Here is a 22,085-nt window from a genome sequence, read left to right on the forward strand (position 1 = left end):
CTTGGTACAAGCATGAATGGAGGGTTACCGCTACCCCCTCCCCCACCACACACACACACACACACACACACACACACACACAAATACACACACAGTCATTACGGTTAATTATTTCTGGTATATTAAATAATATAATAATAAGATATTGAATCTTGTGAATCTTCAATCGATATTACAATACAAACTGGTCGCATAAAATTGCAACTGGTCAAAACTTGCCCCGGTAGATAGATACTGAAAGTCAATGATGTCAAAAACTACATACGCTGAACCCCTAAAAACCCTTAAAACTTTATTACGAAGAAAGTTAAGTTGACATACGGAAATCACAGTCACGGCATTTTTCAGTTTAGTTGACAGCTTATTTCTTTTTTTTTTTTCAGTTTCTAAATCGAGTCTGTCGATAGGTGACAGACTTAGTTTGTCTGTAGTTGTCACCAAAACTATACAAAGGGGTTGAAAAGAACGATGTAGTATATAACTGTCGAGTTGGCAAAGCAATGTTTTGGTCGTTTCTTAAGCGGGACTCTCTTTACCGCTGTGACATCTACTGCAACATCGCCTACACTAAGACCAGTGGCCTAGACCACACGACCAGCTAGGCTATATTGTAATATAGCTTTTGCTAGCAAAGGGATTCCTCCTCTTAGGCTTTAGCTTTGGTTGTACTTGGTGTTAGGTAGTATACAGGGCAGTCATCTGTGTTGTTGAAATGTCGGATAGAGGATCAAATTAACAATACACAGTGATTGTAGGACCAGATCAAGACACTCTGAAAAGGAGGACTGCCAGCCGAGGTTCCTCAGAAAAAGCGGGTGCTTGGGCATTATTTGCCATTTTTGACAATTTTACACATGAAAATGACAAATTTTCCAATAAAAAGGGGTGCCCACTCTCTGCACCCCCTTTGGATCCGCCACTGTCTTGGGATTAAAGTTTTGATGTTCATGCGTTCATTTAGACATTATGACTTCTGAGTTGTTATAACCGAAACAATTTTGTCGTGTGTTACTGACTTTAAATTAGATGATACTAATCGCAACCATTTTACGAAAACTTGCATCCTTTTGACTAGTCCGAATTTCCTCTGACCCTGCAACCCTCCTCTTTTTTATTTGGATATTGATATGTCGGGTTGGGGTCAAAACGATGTGTCAGATAAAAAGTTGGAGATTTAGCGGTACCGCGGAGTATCGCCCTTCAACCGCTTGTAACGACTTTCAAGTTGAAATTGTGCATGTCACACCTACCTAGTTCGATTCCGGAATCATTTTCCTGTATGCTTATACCAAATTTGCTACAAAAATTACATGTATTATTGAAGTTTCGATAATTTTCCACGAGGGACCTTGTTTTGTTGACATTTTGAACCGTAATAGAGAGTAGGCGGAGCTTGTTACCTTTGGAATGGAACGGAGCAGAAACGACTTTTAAAACCGGTATCTAACAGAATATTTCAAAATTCCGCTGAAAAATTACGTGCCCGCTACCCTTCCGTTGAAGGGTCAGAGGAAATTCGGACTACCTTTTGACACATTAAATGTGCAACATCTTCTATGATTGTTGATTGAGTAACTGTGTGGATTTTTTCTTATTTCTAATCTGACATTGTGACTGCTATCTCTTTTTTATCGTATTATTTGTGTGTGTGTGTGTGTGTGTGTGTGTGTGTGTGTGTGTGTGTGTGTTTGTCTTGTAAAACATTTGTAAATCGCAAATCTCCGTAAAGAAGGAAATACGGTTGATATATATTCAGTTTTATTGTTAGATTTGTATACTCGGAAATCAATCAGTTTCCAAATTGTATGACGTAAAAATTGCAACGAAAAAAGAGCATATATTGGTATTAACTTTAACATATGCATTAAGTAGCTATCATAAAGTGAGCTCAACAGAAATGGGAGTACGTTAATAACATGCTTGAGATAGTCCCCCAGTGAAAGCTATCAATTAAACCGGATGCTGTTTGGTAGTCCGCGGAAACAGCCTCAACATGGAAGTTCAGCAGCAAGAAAACATAAAGTTGACATTTATCTGCAATGCATTCCTTTCATGTACTAATGCGTGTTTCTCCGATGTCCTACTGTCTGTTCAAGAACTTAACCCGCCTTGGAAAAAGTATAAGTTTGATTGTAGTACTCAAAAGTCTGAACAAGTCTATTCTCCGGTACTCGAATGTGTTTTGTATAGTCAAACGCCATGTAGACGTGAGCGTAGTAATTTTAAATCGCGAATTTTCAGTCGTATTAGGATTTTTTATATGAAAATATGGATCATTTTATTGGTTTTTTTTCTATTGTTTTTTTTTTTTTTTTTTTTTTTTTTTTTTTTTTCTTTGTTGTTCTTTTAACAACCTCCTATATTTCTATATGCAAAACATACTAAATGTATATGTTAAAGTAAAATATGTACTTTTATGATTGTTGCAAAGTTTGCAGCGTTTACAAATGTAACAATAAAACTGAATACATATATTTGTAGATTAATACCACAAAAAATACATGGCCGATATGAATTTTCAATTAGTTGAATTTGTAGCGAGCGCTAGCGAGGATTGCAACATAAAGGTCAATCTCGAGTGTAAATGAGTATAACACCACACCTTACTACTTGAATAATTTCTATTCTTATATGATCAAAAAGACTGAATCGACGATGGTAAATATATCGGAATTTTTTTTTTGTTTTATGTTTTTTTGTTTTTTATTTATTTTTTTTTTTTTTGGTTTTTTTTTTTTTTTTTGGGGGGGGGGGGGGGTAAATGATTTTTCTGATATGATAAGTTTATGTAAATTCATTAATGGGTCATGTTACTCGTAATGAGACGACAACGCTCGATCTTACTAAAATTAACCTTAACGATGTATCAAAATACACATGTAGTATAGGAGTAATAATTTTGAACTGAAAAGGGAATATTTAGAATAATTATACGAAACATTCATCCGTCTCATATTGGAATAATCTTGTGAATTTCACCAACTCTGATAGAATAGAAAAAAAATGAACTTGCTGAGCTGTTACTGAAAGAACGTTGGTATGCATCGAGAAACTGGGTGTGAGCCATTAAAAATTAGAAGAGAACAGAAAAATAAAAAGCTTCACTGAGCGTAGCATGATACAACCGCAATTGTAGCACCTTGAACAGTTTGGGCACGTGTGGACACAATAGTTTTTGACACACTTAACCAATTGGACTTACTATTTATTATGGGCACAACTGATTTACACACAATATAGCACAAAACTTGAAATTTAATTAAACTTTTTTTTTCAAAAAAATTTTTTTCAATTAAAATTTTGATTCTTTGGGATTTTGTCCTTTTATTGTTCGAAAACCATAAGAGATATCTGAAATCTAATTAAAAATGCAGGCAGGGATTTTCATTAGGAATCCAATACAAACATTCTTTTAAATCGGGCCACAAATAAACAAGAGTCTCCCAGGAGCCTGAATCGCTCACCTGGTTAATTTTTTTGTCTTTCAAGGGCAATAATCTAACAAGGAGTTGTCCGACAATTCTGACTCCATGAAGACTGGTAGAACTTATCATAAGGATCATTTCATCAACTGAAAGTTTCATTCTATTATAGTTTCCAAGATGTTGGCTCAAAACTGATAAAACATATTTTTTGCCTTTGAAATGCATTAACTCTTACATGGAATCGTCTGACAACTTTAACCTTTAGAGACTTTTGAAGGCCTTATAATATGAATCGTTTCACCAATTGAAAGTGTCATTCTATCTATCATAGTTTTCAAGATATTAACTGAAAACTATTTAAAGAAAAAACCCTGTCATTTTTTCTCCTCTCAAGGGCAATAACTCTTACATGGAGTTGTCTGACAACTTTGAGACTTTTGTAGGCCTTATAATGAGGATCATTATGAAGATATTAGCTAAACCTAAAGGTTTTGGAGATATATGAAAAAATCATTTTGTGCAGGATACTCCCAACATTCATTGAATTCTGTATAGTAGTTTCTGAGGAGAAGAATTTTGAAGGTAATAACATCAAAAACAGCAAAAAAAAACGTCCAAAAGGGCAACAACTCCAACATGGTTCAACAGATTTTCAGTAAAATTTGACCACAGATAGATCTCATCATGCTGTATACTTTTACCCATGTCAGAATTTTGTTAAACCTAACAGTTTTGGAGATGCACGTATATGCAAAAATCTGCTGTCTGACCACTATGTTCTATTTTTAGTAATGGTGGCCATGTTTTTCAACCGACCAAAAATCCACATGGTCATTTTGTTAAGGATACCCTAAAAACAAAAATACCAACTTTCATTGAATTCTGTATAGTAATTTCTGAGCAGAAGATTTTTGATAGTAAAAACAGAAAAAAAAGTCCAAAAAGGGCAAAAACTCCAAATTTGACCACAGATAGATCTCATCATGCTGAATACTTTAATCCACGTCAGAATTTGGCTAAACCTAACGGTTTTGGAGATATGTGCAAAAATCTGCTGTCAGACCCCTGTTCTATTTTTAGTAACGGCGGCCATGTTTTTAACCGATCAAAAATCCAAACGGTAATTTTGCGCAGGATACTCTAAGGAACATTCATTATATATAAGTTTCATGGAAATCTATTCAGTAGTTTCTGAGAAGATGTTTGAAGAAATTGTTAACGACGACGACGACGGACGTCAGGTGATGACAATAGCTCACATGGTGAGCTTAAAAGATTTTTTTTGCATGTGGCCCTTTGTTACCTTTTAACTAAAAAAACATAACAGGTATTTGAAATCTGATCGGAGAATGCAGACACAGATTTTCATAGGTATCCTATAAATATTGAAATCAGACCAAAAAATAATAGTTAAGTTATTGTCTGGACATCAGGAAAATGAATGTTTCTGGTCCCTTTTTCAAGTCTCTACCCCAAAAATCATCCAAGTCTCACTTTTGTGGTACAAAACATTGTGGAACAACCTTAGACATTTCTCTGCTTTTACTTGAGTTGTATAGTTGAATTTTATGAAATGCTTGTTATTGCCCCTTTTGGCTTTTAATTCGAAAACGGTTGGGGCTATAACCTCTTAAATCAATACGGACCTTCATTTTGTGATTTGCAACCTTGCTATAATTCTTTTAAAGATCAACCCATACACAAGTCATCGCACGAAAACCAAGTGTCTACGTACGACGATAGCGCCACACCAATTTTTTTTGTTTTTGTTTTTTTGTTTTTTGGTTGTTTTTTTTTTTTTTTGCGGTTGTATAACAAGAGGCTCCCGGGAGCCTGAATCGCTCACCTGGTTGAATTTTGCCATTAAAGGGAAATAAATTAAACAAGTTGTTGTCCAACAATTTTGACTCGAGAAAACTTTGATAGGACTTGTCATAATGATCATTTCAGTAAATGGAAGTCTAAATCTATCATAGTTTTCAAGACATTGGCTGAAAGCTGTAAAAAAAACCTGTCATTTTCCCCTGTAAAAGGCAATAACTCTTATAAGAAAGCGTCTGTCAAATTTTAACCCTGAAGACTTTTGTAGTCCTAAAAATAAGGATCATTTCAGCCATTGAGAGAATTTGGCTAAACCTAACCGTTTTGGAGATATGTGCGAAAAAACTATTGTCTGACCCCTATGTTCTATTATTAGTAACGGCGGCCATGTTTTTCAACGGATCGAAAAACCCATTTCAATTCTATGCAGGATACCCCCAAGGAACATTTATACCGAGTTTTGTTTCAATTGGTAAAATAGTGTGAGAGAAGATTTAAGAAAGAAATAAAATTAAAAATAGTAAAAAACTTTGAAAAAGGGCAGTAACTCAAACATGGCCGAATAGATTAAAATGAAAATTTGACCGCAGATAGATCTCATCATGCTGAACACTTTTGCTCCTTTCAGAATGGGCTAAACCTAACCGTTTTGGAGAAATATGCGAAAAAACTATTGTCTGACCCCTATGTTCTATTTTTAGTAACGACGGCCATGCTTTTCGACGGATCAAAAATCCCCACATCAGTTCTATGCAGGATACCCCAAGGAATATTCATACCAAGTTTGGTTCCAATAGGTCAAGTAGTTTCAGAGAAGAGTTTTGAAAAATTGTTAACAACGACGACGAACGCCAAGTGTTGGCAATAGTTCACATGGCCTTCCGCCAGGTGAGCGCCCCGTGCAGGTCAAGTTGTTAAAAGAATAGGCCTGCAGCAGCGCTAAGCTTGTCGTGAAAGGCGACTAAAAAGCGCTCAGAAACCTAGCCGGGGCAAGGCGCTCTGCTCACAGAGCAACTGGGATGTGTGCCCCAGGTGGTTGAATGGGGTTGTCAGGCTATAATACGGAAAACCTGACCGCCAACCATAGTGGTGCACCGTGTTGGGAAAGATGCCACGTTCCTTGCACATTAAAGAACCCTGCTGTGGTATTCGATACGAGTAGGAACCTTAGCGCTCCGCCACAGGAAGCTAAATTGCCCGACCCTGCCCATCCCTCCCTTTTTCTTGTGGCAATCAAAATTTGTCGACCCTTATTCTTGTGTCCCATCCCTTTTTTCATTTCATCATCATTTCATGTTCATTTTACCATCAATTTCATGTAACCCCCAACAATCAATCAATCAATCAGCCAGGTGATCTAAAAACTATGTCTTAATTTATAAATTGTTTAAAGTACAAAGTCCAGAATAACTTGTAGATTTATTACAACTTATTTCAGAGACAACTAACTATAACTTGCGTAATAGGAACAACTTAACAATACCTGTGACAGCATTGTCCATTTTTACAATCCTTCTTACCAGCAATTCTGAAGTTATAGAACACTAAGAGAGTCCCTGTCTTTCCAAGTATTTCATTACTTCAATAATTTTTCTTTGTTAAATAAACCGGAGTACAAAAGTAAACAGACTTTTTATTTTATTTATTATTTATCATTACAATTACTATCAAATGTGGATTTTTTTCTGTTTTTTTTTTCATTTTATTTTCCTTTTTCTTTATTTCCACATGTTAACCTAAGTGTAAAATTAAGCATACAATTAAATGTATATCCTGGTCTTGTAAGTAATGCATGATGTTTAAGGGAGAATGAGTTTTAAGTTATACAACTTTTGCCTGATCTTTGTGATGGGTTTGATAAAAAATTGTATCAAATAAACTTATATTCAAATTTACCACATATTCTGCTAAAAAGATTCTTCCTACAGTTTATTAGTTTGGTAATACTGCTCTTACCCTTCTACCACACTATGTAATCGCTGTTGTGATTGGTTGTTGTCTTGCTTTGTCGTATTGTCTGTAAAATATTATTATTGTTCCTGGGCCTTTTCATTCTCAATAAATCCCCAAAATCAATCCCAGCATTCCTTTTGTTGTACAACATGTTGCAACACTGTTTAAAAGAAATCCTTATATTGTCTCAACATTTGAGATATACTTGTTTCTGTCCTCCTGCTGTAACACTTATATTCATGTTAATGTCTTGACACAAAATGTCTGCAATGAAGACTATGCCACCAACAACCAAGACAGTGCAATACCATTATAAGATTGCATAATAACCTTAACAGAAGACAAAAAGTTGATGTGTGACAAAACTTAAAAAAAAATATCCAGCAAGCTGAATCTGCAACTAAATTTAGAGTTGCCCTCTGAAGAGCTGCTGAGACTCTATGGGACAGATGTTCATATGTACTAACAGTAGTAAAATTTGATGCTACCTAAATGTGGGGTATAATAAAAAGACTGCCTTCTATTACTAACTATATACAATTATATCAAACTATTGCAGTTAATACAACCACTATAAAAGGTGAAAATTATAAAAAATGTAACATTTCTTTTATAATATACATATATAACATTATATAGGGAAATGTTTTGTCAAGTTTTGCAATACACATCTATTGGATGAGACAGTAAATTTCATACAAGGTACATTGGTATTTGTATGAAGTTATTGAAGGTCAAATACTTATTTATATGTTTTCAACAAATAAATAATAAAAATAAAAATTGTCTATTATTTACAAAAAAAAAGAAAAAAAAGTACATTATTAGGTAACCAGCAGCAATGTCTTAATTCTAAATGGATAACAAGTATAATGGTACTGTAATATTAAACCAACTTTTATATAAACTCACTCATTTATTTGATGAAAGAGTAATCAAGGGAACCAAGATTCTAGCAGAAATCAAAAGAATGTAACCCAGGGACAAAGAACAGAAATACACACAACAAAGAACATAAAATAACAAAAATAATAAGTACAAAGCAACAAAAGTAAATGAGCAAATGAAATGAACACTTCCATGTCTACTTTCTTAGGTATATGACATTACTACATGCTTCATTTGAGGGTAAAATTGTCTGCTGAGTGATTTGCAAAGTACAGTTTGTTGACAGATTAAAATTTAATAAAATCCTGTAAAAACTATATCCTGAACCAATTACTTGCTTTATAGCCACTGTTTCTGTTGTTTTTTCTGTGATATATATTTTCCTTCCACAATTACGTGATTTATAGTAGTCAAGCTTCTTAATAAGAGTTAACTTGACTGAAAATAAACAGCCCTGCCATTTCTGAGCATACACCATTTAAATACATAATCAATGGCTGTATCTAGCATGAAGCAATGATTGTCCATGCAGAATCTGTTTTACAAACAATTATCTATATTTCAATAAACAATAAATAATGGTCCATACAAAACCTGTTTTTGACAGAATTATCTCCTTTTTTTTTGGATTTTGGATTTTGTCAGTGTATTAAATAAACCCTGACTCACACATACTAAAATAAGTCCATGCTCTTTTTAAAAATTATATTATGCATATCATGTAAAACTCATGGAAGACTATTTGAGATCAAATTGAAATACGAAAAATTATTGCACCTTTTTAGACTGGTGTTTAGCATACAGATCATCAACTTCATCAGATAACTGATCAAAGTCAGCAGTCTTAATTCTATTACCAGCACTGTCATTGTTTTTTAATGTGGCACTATTCCCTGAGTCATCTTCCTTGGTAACAGGTTTTCCCTCTATATGTTTAGCACTTTCTGTAACATGGTTATTGCCTTTATAGGCATTATAAGGTAAGGGGTATAATCCATCATCCTTATTAGGGCTGCCATGAAGTACAAATTGCTGAAATGCCTTTAAATTCACCAAGCATTCTTTGTGGTCATTGTCAAAGTCAGAGTTAGGAAATGTGTCTCTGATATGCCTCCTTGCCTAAATAAAATTATTGCAAACTGTATATATCAACAAATGCATTTTTTTTCTGAAATGAGACATGGTGACCTGAGTTAAATCATGTAAGCACTTTTTGCATTTTACTTGTTAACCAGAAATGGACCAGACATTGATGCTCAAAATACTTGATTTTTTTATTATACTTCCCATTGTAAAAATTGGTTAAAAAGTGACATCCCACACACCTAGCTTTATCATTTTTAATTTCCACTAACAGGATTGTTATCATGTATTCTTGGTAATGAAAAGGGAAGTCTTGATTAAAAACAAGAACTTTGACCAATAAGTGAAATTTCATCTGACTCTGGGAATGTTCTTGAAGTGTCAATAATGAGAAGCATGTATGAACAAAAAAGAGATAATATTAAATCTATTTTCATTCTAAAGATGAATAAAATAGCCTAGAATTGGTTATCATTATGCTGGAAAAATCCATCTCAATTCACAGACCCATAAACAACAAATTTCAGTACTCTTCCTTTTCCCAATCAACAAAAATGTGACATCGAAGAAAATAAATCACAATAAATCAAAAATTGATATATTACCAATTTGATACCCAACCCTGTGTCATTTAAGGAAATGATTTCTTTGTTTAAATAAACTTTACTTGATATAAGGAAGATAATCATAATTTCATTCAACTAAAAATTTGAAAAACCAGATATGGACTTATTACTTTATTTGACCTTTTCAAACTTAAATATTTTTACCAAATTCACTGTTTATTGATTAAAGGTCTTATATTTACTCACATTAGACAAAGACCAACTGTGGAAAGAGTGAGTCAAATATACACTTCATTTTTTTTTTCGATATGTTTTTGGATATTCTAGCAAAAAAAATAACTGTGAATTTTAATTTCCTTGTGATATGTTGCTATGTTTTTATTCAACTAATTTCTGCAAAAAAAAATAAAATATTGAATGTGGAATTAGTGTATTGCATAGTATTCCAAACTTTAAAATAGTTTTCAATTTAATAAGGTCCTTTAAAACAAACAAAGTACCTGATCTAATCCTTCATTCTGATATTTCTGTAGTTGTTTTTGGAAGTTAAAGTTTGGGTTAGCACCATTTCTCACTCCCCTGATACAATTTAAAGCCTCCCTCCAACTCAGTGGTGTAATAGTCATAATATATGCTGCTGCTATAGTCACACTTCTTGACACACCTGCTAGACTAATATATAACAAGGTATACATCAATAGACTAATGTTGTAAAGAGGTAGGTCAAATTATAATTTGAAGAAGAACCATTCTTCCAGGAATCACCCTTTGCAGGATGAGATGACCAATTAACTGGTTTTCTTGAGCAATGAAAAGTCTTAAAAGTGACAGCACCATAGACATGTTCAAAACAAAGTCAAGAGAAAGTTTGACGTCACTATACACTATGTCTCCAGAAATGGCTGGGCTCTCTAAGAGAAGTGGACAAAAAATATATGTTTTCACTGAAAAAATAGGTACTACTATTCATTGAAGATCAAAGATCAGGTAACATGTATCTTTCACTTGTTAGAGAACTTTTTTTGTCTTTTCGCTAGTTCTGCTATGCTCCAATAGCGAAAAAGCCTGAAATTTCTCAAACTCGTGAATAAAAACCTGATCTTTAATCTTCACTCGTGTAAGAACCTATTAGTCTTACCAGTAGAGTCTTTTTAGTTTGATGTACCGGTAATTGTTTGGTACAACACAAATGTCCTCACCCATGGAAAAGTCAAATATAGAAAAACCATCAAAATTTGTTATTTACAAGAGCATTTTAAACTCAACAAAAAGAACCCAAACATTCCATTGATCAGTTATTCATAAAACATCTATTGTAATACTAATAAATTCCTCTGCAGGAAGCTGCTTGATACAACCGCAGTGATAGTATCCTGAATAGTAGGGGCAAATATGTACAAAACATTCAAGCCTAATATGGTTCACAGTATGGATTGTGAATAAATGTCCAACACAAAATAAGATTCCAACACAGTATGAAACTGTTCAAAGAACTTAAATATTTCCATTTAAACATTTCCTTCATTTGACCTGATACCTACAATTCCAAAATCCTGATGATATAAGTGAACAGTTAATTGATATGAATTTATATGACATAAAATATTTAACACTTTGACAAAGTTTCAATTGCAAAAGAGGTGGACAAATGCCCCTGTCCACAGATCCACCTATAAGAATGTAGCCGGTAATTAAACGTAAATTATACATATAAGTCCCAAAAACTATTACATTGAACTTTACTTATTTATTTAAATTTGTCATTTACTCAGTTATTTATAGGAATTGAGAAAAAAAAAAATTAAATTTCTCAGCATATAGTATGTAATAAATATGATTATTATTAGCATGTTACTAATGAACCCTTTTAACAATAACTAGAAATACTGAAATACTGTAAGCAAACTCATAAAGAGAAAATGCATTTAAATGAATAATCGGCAAGTTCATTATTTCACTTTGGAGTCTTCCAATAGTAAATTATTCCATCTTCCATATACATATGATGCAAAACCTTTCCATACAATTTCATTGAAATCCCTTGAGTAAATTAGGAAGAGTTGCGCTTATGAGGTTTTAACAAGTAAAACCCTTAAGTCCTGGTTGAACCCTGTACTTTTGGGACCAATGTGGACACAAGATTCATATCAGAATTAATTTTTTGGAGGGACAGACTACAGGACTTTTGACAGAATATGAGAACAAATTTACTGTAAACATAAATTCCTGACAATATGCACACCCTACTTCTAACACTATGTTGAGTTTCATTACAATCCTGCAATTTGTTGAGGCTGCATTGCGTACAACACACCAGACCAAGATTTGCTGAAATCCCGCCCCCCAAAGTCCAACAGCATCATTTCTTCAATTTTTGACCAAACACAAGTTCCTGACAATACACACATCCCAATATGGTAATTTAACATTCCATCAAGTTTCATAAAAATCCTGCAAGTGGTTGAGAAGGATTTGCAGACAATGCACGAGACCAACTTTTGCTGAAAAATCCCCAAGTCCATCAGTCTTCATTTCTACAATTTTTGCCAAAACTTAAATTCCTGACAGTATGCACATCTCCATGTGGTTATATCACATTCCACAAAGTTTCACAACAATACCACAGGCTGCTTTGAGAATAGTTGCAGATAGACAGGCAGACTGAGACAAAAACAGACAGGGTGAAATAGATATACTCCTCAATACTTTGTTTGGGGGAGGGGGTGTAAAAATAGAAAAAATTGTACAATGTTCTCCCAAAGGCCTTTTCTTTGTCATGATCATGTGCAGGATTGGACATATCAAGATGGTACACAATCATCCCACAAAAAGGTAGGCCCTCTAAAATACTTGTTTTACTGTCAGGGGCTTATATGATAATGAATTTATAAATTCTGAACACTGCCTGGCAAGGAAGGCATCATTTAGTTTATAAGTAGTTGGAATTCTTATTCATGTACAGGAACTGATTGAAGTAGACGATGTTTTCATGATACACATGTACAACTCGAAGGAGGCGATGATTTTCCTTGCAATGTTTTAAGGCATTTGAAGAAGGACAATTTGTGTAAAATGGACCATACACATACCTTTTATCAAAACACTGTCTAATATATACAATTTGTCCCTTAAATTACCCTGGATACATAAATATCTGACAAATGTTCTAAGACTCCACCATAGTGTAATGGTGGAAATATCATACCTAGACTCCACCACAATGTAATAGTAGGAATATCCTACCAATGATCTAAGACTCCATCACAGTGTAATGCTAGAAATATCATACCTATATACCTGAATTCCACCACAGTGTAATGCTAGAAATATCATACCTATATACCTAAATTCCACCACAGTGTAATGCTAGAAATATCATACCTATATACCTAAATTCCACCACAGTGTAATGTTAGAAATATCATACCTATATACCTAAATTCCACCACAGTGTAATGGTAGGAATATCATACCTATATACCTAAACTCCACCACAGTGTAATGCTAGAAATATCATACCTATATACCTAAATTCCACCACAGTGTAATGCTAGAAATATCATACCTATATACCTAAATTCCACCACAGTGTAATGCTAGAAATATCATACCTATATACCTAAATTCCACTACAGTGTAATAGTAGGAATATCATACCTATATACCTTAACTCCATCACACACAGTGTAATGGTAGGAATATCCTAACAAATGTTCTAGGACTTCATCACAGTATAAGTAGGAATATCTTACCAATGTACTAAGACTCCCCCATTATTGAGCCTGGCTTTGTGTATGAATTCTATACATTCCTTGAAGTATTGAATCAGTTCCTGTTCGGAATTGTCACTAGCCACTACACAGAGATATTCTTTGTCCTGTAAAATATGTTAATACATTGTAATTATAGGTCTAAACTAAATGCTCCCTCCAGTCTTCTTACTTTCAAATTTGATATAAAATATATGAAAAGTATTATCTATTTTCAGGAAAAGATTTGGTTACATTAGACTTCATACTTTGAAGTGGTGTCTGTTGTTTCAGTTCATTTTTTATCTTGCATTACAGGAAGATGATGAAGGCCACTGTAGACATGTGCCAGTCAGGAGATGTTGGTCACTGGTGTGTCTTCCTGTCCTTGAACTTTTTAGTTATTTTGAAGAAGTGTCATTGTTCTGTTACTATTTAATTACTTTTGTTGTCAGGGCCTTTCAGAGCTTACTTAAAGTGTACACTTTTTAAAGACCTTTCGGTAATCACTTTATTTTTATAAAGGTATACAATGGTACATTAGTTTCACTTCACCAATTCTGTTCCTTTGATTACATATAAATGCCATAGTTGAACATTATTAACAGATATATCTTACATTATGTATTTTCTTTGCATTATCATGTATGGCAAGTATATGTGTAATTTTATTGTCTGTAAGCTGCTGTACATCTTTGGCATCTCTAAAATTACCTACAAAAAGACCTGGTAAAACCTGCAATAACATAAAATTATATACAATTATGGCAGCTCAGTGCATGTTTTTTTTTTTATTTTATTGAACACTTACAAGAGATATTGACCAAGACATTTCCAAGATTAATATCTTTTTTAAGTGTTCCTTTAAACATGTGATTACATTCGATATTAGACAGATTCCATTTGAACAATGTATTTCTTCTGACACGCATCCATATTTTGTGATATTGCACGCTTGGCAATTTGGTTAATTTGACAATACATGGGTGACGTCAGCTGTTTACGTTTACAATAAAATTGTTTTCTGTGGCAAAATTATCAGAGTGAATATCAATTGGTGAAATGTCTAATCGGTAACAACCATTGAACAACCAATCAACCAAAACATTCCTTTTTGATTACCTTGTAGTACAATTCTATTGCTTTGCTCTTCTACTAGTGCCAAATTTCTTTTCCAAGTTATTTAGTGATATTTCCAGAGAGAGGGACCTATTATAGTCCATGGATAGCTACATTTCCTGCCATGTAAGGATTTCTTCTTTTTTCATCCTTGGATAATTTTTCATTTAGCTTTAGTTATGATTCAACTTAGTACTTATGTCTGACTTTGTAAAGTTGAAAATGTTTTGTACATAATTTGCTCATTAAAATATATCACCAGAATAGGTATGGTGTACATGTATATGTCAAAGAGACAAAAATCTCACAGGGATGAAAATGTCAGCCTAAGGCCACCCACTGGTCTTCATTGACAATCCTCACACCACAGGGCAGGCCAAGGCCACCCATTGGTCTTCAATGACAATTCTCATACCACAGGGCAGCCAAAGGCCACCCATTGGTCTTCAATGAACGACGAAGAATTCCTGACACCACAGGGCAGGTTGCAGTTGATTAAAGTAGAACTAAAAAGTAATTTAGAGCTGTACAGATAGTCTCATTATCATCAATTCAACCAAAGCAGTGTTCCATGCTATCAAGTCAACTGAATAGACTGAGGTATTTTTTTCATGTACATGTACAAAAATCTATATATCCTTCCTTTAGTTTCCTTTGAGAGAATATACCCAACTGTCAAGACAGGGTATAGAACTGAATCAACAATATACATTTATAATGTCTTCTAACCATTGAGAGTTATTTATTACACACCATTCTCACAATGCCATTTTAAACTGGGTTCGACCCAAATTAATTACATGTACATGTACATTTTTTGTAGATCTGGAGTACACATGTATGAATGATTTAAATCAGGCAAACCTGGGTTAAAACTACCCCTCAACTAAGAAAGTGGGGTGAATCTAGATTTGTTTTCTCAGCTATTAGTGTGAACATATCATAGAGGTTAAACTGAAGTTGTTGCCAAGGAGATGAGTGACATTCCAGGAAATTCTTGAGAGTAAATTGAAAATGGCAACTTTTTTTAATCATAGACTAGTCTCAACAATAAAAGTTTGTGATCATTTTACACTTTTCTGTACATACAGCATTAAGATCTTTGTTAATATAGCACTCATGGTATACTGTTAGTAAGTGTAGCTCAAAAATTCTTTTTACAGCCACCAGCAGCATTTTTATTTTTAACAAAGAAAAAGTCCTAAAATCGGACAGCTACATTGTACAAGAACAAATGTGAATAGGAAGAACTATCCATTTTTTCAAAAGTGAACAGGGTATTAGTTACCTTATTCATCCCATTCCCCATGCCTATAAATTAAAACTTCAGATGTGTTACTCCATCATGATGATGACCACATTGTCACATTTCTGAAAGAAGAACATATTTATGGTAAATCAATATCATGAATCCACTACAGCTAACTAAGATATACATGTACATTACACTCAGAGTGAAATGGTTCTCTAATACTTTAGTCTGGCCTGAGTGAAACTAAATGATACACCGATGTAGACATCCAGATTCCATCTAGCAAACACCAACAGTGTGTACATAGTAATAGTCATAAAATTCAATGAGGCACAACAGGGAATTCATTAAAAGATACAATATATATTCTGTTTCTGTTTCTCTGTATATCCTCTGCTAATTTGGAGCACTCCAGTTTGGATAAAAATTTAGTCATGTCAGTAAAAATTATGTATTCTATTTTTTTTTTAATTTTGTACATGTTTTTCATTTGTTGATGTGTAATTTTTTTATTTACAGCTACTTCCAAGAAGTGGGAAATATCATGTAGCTATATTATTTCATATTTTTAACAAGGAAAAAAAGTTACCCTCTGATTTTTTAATCCTGCACTTTTAAATTGATAATCACTATAAATAAAACAGTTTGAATGTATTGACTGATTTTGATTCAAGTGACAGACTTGTAAAAACAGTCCGGGGACACTTTTTGTTTCTGATAATTTTAATAATTGAACGGCTTTTAAAGAAATAAAAGAAACTGCTTACAGGTCTCAAGCCTTCTAGATAATGTGTACATAAAAATCTCAAAGAAGCCCTTAATCTGGACTGCAAACAATGTCGGTCATAACTTTTTTTTTCGATTTAAACATATTCTATTCAATATATCCTTTCCATAAAAACTCTATAAAAAAATAATAATAATAATAATTCTCTGTGTAATTTATATTATAATGCATAACTTTTCCATTATCTTCAAATTAAACTCTTTTGATTTTATTTTAGAATATTATCAATATACATTATTTGTAAACATTGTTGGATAAAGTTATAAGATTGAAAATTATTAACTCGATCTTGACAAAAGAGGTATTTTCTGCACATTGCATGTTTACTAGACATCATGCACTGATCACTTCATTAAGGAAGATGGAATTGTTTTGAAATGATTTTTAATATCAAGCAATAATTAAATTAACGTGCATGATAAATATACCATTTATAATGCTGATGCATTGATCAATAATTCAGTATTTCTTTTTATAAAATCAATATTTTAAGAAAAAATAAATGTCTGTCAACAAAAGCACACAAAACAAACTATATCATGACTTTATTTAATATCTATAACATGGTACTACTGAAAGCACTTGGTATTTTTTATATAACTTTGCACTGCAAGCATATATATATATGTTTATTACCAAAGTCATATACAACTATAGGTACAATAGCAGAAGGTTGTGTTGACATAAATAAAGAGCTTCTTACATCACAATAAATCAGATCTTAGCTTCATAGCTCTGAATATAAATTTACCAAGATTACACAGATCTTTGATATTATTTGAACTTAATAATTGTATAAATTTATACATAGATGGACGTTTCCAATAATAAGGTTTAATGAGACATTTTCTAAAACCATGATATACAGAACATTTAAGAATAAAATGCATTTCATCTTCTATATCATTTCTACAAAGAGGACATAATCTATTTTCTCCTGAAATACCATTAAATCTACCACTCTCAATAGCGAGATTATGACTACTAAGGCGTATTTTTGTAATAGAAGTTTTATAAACCTCAGGAATACATTTACTTAAATAAAATTGCATACAAAAATTATCAACCATATACTGATAGTTAAAACATTTTACAGAATTTTTTAGTTGACTGTCCAAGTCCTGTTTACAATTATCAAATAATCGTTGCTTAATAACTTCAAAATACATATCACAAAAATCACCATTTACAAAAAAAAAAAATAATTCGCTCATTCTGGGTATCATTCAGAACTTCATTGCGAAATAGTAGATTTGGCAAATTAAATATAATGTTAAGGTCCAAGCAGACAGACAGCAGTGACCTCCTGTGGTGAGCATAATAATTGCAAGATAACAAGAAATGATAATTATCTTCAATGTGGTCCCTACAGTGTGGACAGTTTTGGTTATCTGTCAAGTGATGAAGAAACAAATGTTGATTAAGATTGCTTGCTTCATTCCTCAACTAACAGAGCCATATATTCTCTTTGCCATTACCTATGTTGAAGTAGCCAGGTGCCTTTGGGCTATTGGAAGATAACTTATTCTTAAAAACATCAACTGATGGACAATTTTTTATTGATGTGGGTAAGAGGTTCCAGGCCCTTATTGTGGATGGTAAAAAGCTGTTATAGTATGCTTGGGTGTTACAAGCAGGCACCCTCATATGATCATTTGAGATGTGCTGTCTATGGTTATAATTATGAATATTATTAATATATGGCTGGACTAGGTGGTTAAGATAATTTGGTGCTAGTCCAGTAATGATCTTGTACATGAGTACTAGTCTATGGTTCTCTTGACGCTTAAAAAGTAGTTCCCAACCAAGTTCCTTATAAAGTTTTGTCTCAGATGAATTAATGCGAAGCCCTGGCTGCTCGACTTGTACACTCTCAATAACTTTTAATATATGTCCAAATGAGGACGACGGCAACCTTGGTCAGTTGTTTTTGACCACTAAAAATGCTCCAAGTTTACTCTAAGACATGTCTTATTGAAAGTACATGTACTTTTCAAGTCAAATCCCATCATGAACTTTGCACACTGTTGTCCATTTTAAGAAATTTTAATAAACACATAGTATACAATGTCTCTTTTGTGTGTCTGGTCATCAAATGGACTTAATTATAATATACATGTATAACTCAATAACGTAAAGTTATGGAGTATTAATCAACGATAAATACCTATTTCAAGATTTTCTTATGATCTTTTCATGTTATATTTGTCAATTGTTAATACCAAATGCTTATCGTCTTAACTGCTGTTTCATTGTGCCAATGGCTTGGTTTCAGCAATTGACTTGTATTACTAATGGAGATTTCAACATTGGATTCAGAATTTTCACAAGTCCTTTGTACTCCCTGTTCTGATGTTTCAGGAGTCCTCAATGAATTTTGGTGGTCAGTGACCTGAAAGCTCAGGTCCTTGATAACAATACCAAAGTCAATATTGTCGGCGGCGATCAATGAGATTAACTTCACCATGCTGGATGAATTTTACACCGAGGTCAGTGATTCTCCGTATACAATTAACAACTGGAACATAGACAACAGACAACAGACAAAATTTATTTGCAGAAACACATTTACAGTAAATGGTTATGGCATGAACAGGAACAGAACAATGTAATATATATTACATATAAACTAAATTTATGACCATGGTGCGACAGTGGTGTAAATCTGATCAAAAGAGATTAATCTATAGTTTTAACATTATATATTAATGTAATTTCTGTAAAATGACCTTCGATTCCAACATTCATGAATTTGATAGTTATTTTTAGTATTTCTATAGAGCTACTGTATAATATGTATGCTATGTCTCTTGGCGTGGGGTGAAGTTCTGAAGAAGAAATTAAATTATGGTTGTCCAATTTCATTCTGTATTGATTTCTTTGTGGTGTGTAGTGGATGCACATCGAGAAGAAATGATATTCATCCTCTATGTTCCCCTATAATATGATTTACAAATACATTTTTTTTCTCCCTATGTTTTTGTACCGATCCGTTTCTATTTCTAGTGCATATGCACTCAAACAAAATTTACTGACGTTAGATCTTTCTATTTTAGATTTACATAAATCAATATATGGGGGTCTTTTGGACGGAATAAATATTTTACGGAAAAATGACAGTTTTCATTCATAGCTATTGAGCCTACTAAATTTAGCTTAAACTGATCGTGCAGTCTTTGTTTGATTCTTTTGATATGAAATTGAAGGTTATTAAGTTGTAAGTTAAGATGACAGAACCCTAATTCATTTAGTATATTTTTTTACATGGGACATCCACAAGTTGTTGTCTTTAACTTCTCTGACTAGTGTATCAGGGGAGTTAAGGATATGGTTTAAAAATTTAATTGTATTCAATTGAACTTTTAGATGTAGAGATGTTCTGTTCAGTTCTAATAAGCATGCAATGTTTGTAGTTTTACTATTTACTCCAAATTTTATGAATTTCAAATGTAAGTGTTCATATGGGTCAGAATCATTGAAAGTTTTTCCAGCTCCGCAGACCTCACTTCCATACAGAATAACAGGTATTACCAAAGTGTCAAAAAACTTTTCAAGTAAATTACAAGGAACATCTATAGATATGACTTTTGTATTTTAAACCAGGCCTTTCTTCCCTTCTCCATTAGGTTATTTTTTTATAGATTCAAATTACCATTGTAGTTAAATGTGATGCCCAGGTAGCAGTAAGATTTTACTATTTCTAGCATATTTTTATCAATACTTAAGTGGTTGAGAAAACTTTTACCATTTGAATTGAATATTATTATTTCTTATTTTTTTGTGTTTACTTAGAGTTTCCATGATATGCAAAAATCATTAAGAATGTTAAGTGCATTTTGCAGGTCTTTTTCTGTTTCTGACAGCAGAATTATATCATCTGCATACATCAGTGATGTAATTTTTAAATTACCAATTAATATTGGTTCAGTGTTTCCAATTTTAAGCTGATCAAAGATACCATTTATAAACAGATTAAAAAGGGTCGGACTGAGGACATCACCTTGTTTAACTCAACAACTGGAGGGAAAATATTGACTTAAACCGTTTGGGAATTTAATTCAGCATTTTGTGTTTTGATACATAGAATAAATGATATTAAAATTTTTATTTGGGACTTTATGTTTTGATAGAAGAGGCTTTCTCGCCAAACCGTATCAAAAACCTTTTTAAAGTCTATAAAGGCAACAAAGACTTTCTTTTTCTTTCTTTTGTAGTTATCTATTATTGATTTTAAGGTAAAAATGTGATCAGTAGTTCTTGATATGATGTCCCAGCACTAAGTGGGGTGGGTGTAACATTTATATTTCTCCACGAAAAAATCTGACTGACACAGTGTTTCACCAACTAAAATGGATCAAAAACTCCAACTTGAGTGTTAGAGAAACATGTCCCTGAGTGTAATGAATAGATCCAAACTATTTTTTATTGGAAATCCTTCAGTAGGCCTCAAAGAAACTGTATGTGAAAATAAAAGTAATAAATCAAAGTTGCCCACTGGAGATATTAACAATTTGATATTGGTTATGTTCTTCTACAGAAGAAGTACATGAAAAGTTCCAGCCAGAATTTTATACACCACAACTGGGCACAAGTATAACCTGACAAAAGTATTTCCCAATAAGTAGCAGATCAAAGAACATGAACAGTGGAAGATTTGTTTTAAGGACCTAACAAATATATATTTGTAGTAGCATGTGATGTTATAATTACAGTCTGGCGTTGTTATATACTTACATAGTTAGCAATATACTACGATTTTACAACCGAAACCAGGGGATAGAAACTGAAACTTAACCAATGACAGGGGATATCATAGGGAAAGGGAAAGGAAACAGAGAAATATACCGCAAGAAAATGGCGATTATTTCCTCTCGGAAAAGCTTTGGGTTCTTTGGAAATGCCCGATAAATATATAAAGTAACGCTGTGTTCTCGCTAACGAGATGTTCATTTCATTGGCTGTAAACTTAGCCGAAACATAACGAATATTGTAATTAGCCAAGTGCATAAGCTTTGTTTTTTTTTCAGGTTAAACATCTAGATTCGGCATCCTTTATATAATAATTTACAAATAATATTCAAACCGTAGACATTTATTTGAAAATTTAAACAAATCAAGTACATATATCCAGGGGGTCATTTTTTTCTGTAAGTGGAAAAGGGGGTTCAGTTTTTTTATAACTTCAAAGAGGGGGGAGGCCATTTTTTTTGCACATGGATTTCAAGGGGGATCCAAATTTTTAGTTAAGCAGAGCATTACACCAGTCAAATTAAAACATATTGTACCATCATTAAACATTTTATTTCATTGTCACGTGCATGATCTCTGGTAAATTCAAGTTCACACATCAACATAACCATCAGGACCTAAAACATTTACAGTTATTAAATCAAATTGGTCCGACTTATCTGCTGACGATTCAATTTCCTTACCAATATCTTG

General features: G+C 33.0%; 1 protein-coding gene across 1 annotated transcript; it reads right to left on the reverse strand.

Moving 5' to 3' along the window:
* Positions 1 to 6,653: 6,653 nt before the first annotated feature.
* On the reverse strand, positions 6,654 to 21,512 carry LOC148615650 (dual specificity protein phosphatase 22-B-like). Its single transcript, XM_088582105.1, has 6 exons — positions 21,378 to 21,512; positions 15,893 to 15,975; positions 14,105 to 14,221; positions 13,489 to 13,613; positions 10,237 to 10,408; positions 6,654 to 9,206 (listed from the first exon to the last, which is right to left on the reverse strand). Exons 2-6 carry the CDS (start codon positions 15,911 to 15,913, stop codon positions 8,856 to 8,858), a joined length of 786 nt encoding a protein of 261 aa, XP_088438231.1. The 5' UTR covers positions 15,914 to 15,975; positions 21,378 to 21,512; the 3' UTR covers positions 6,654 to 8,855.
* Between the last annotated feature and the right edge of the window lie 573 nt (positions 21,513 to 22,085).

Source organism: Perna viridis, chromosome 5 (genome assembly GCF_037379345.1).
Source record: "Perna viridis isolate PV_CMFRI_1.1 ecotype Kerala chromosome 5, ASM3737934v1, whole genome shotgun sequence".
Classification (NCBI taxonomy): domain Eukaryota; kingdom Metazoa; phylum Mollusca; class Bivalvia; order Mytilida; family Mytilidae; genus Perna; species Perna viridis.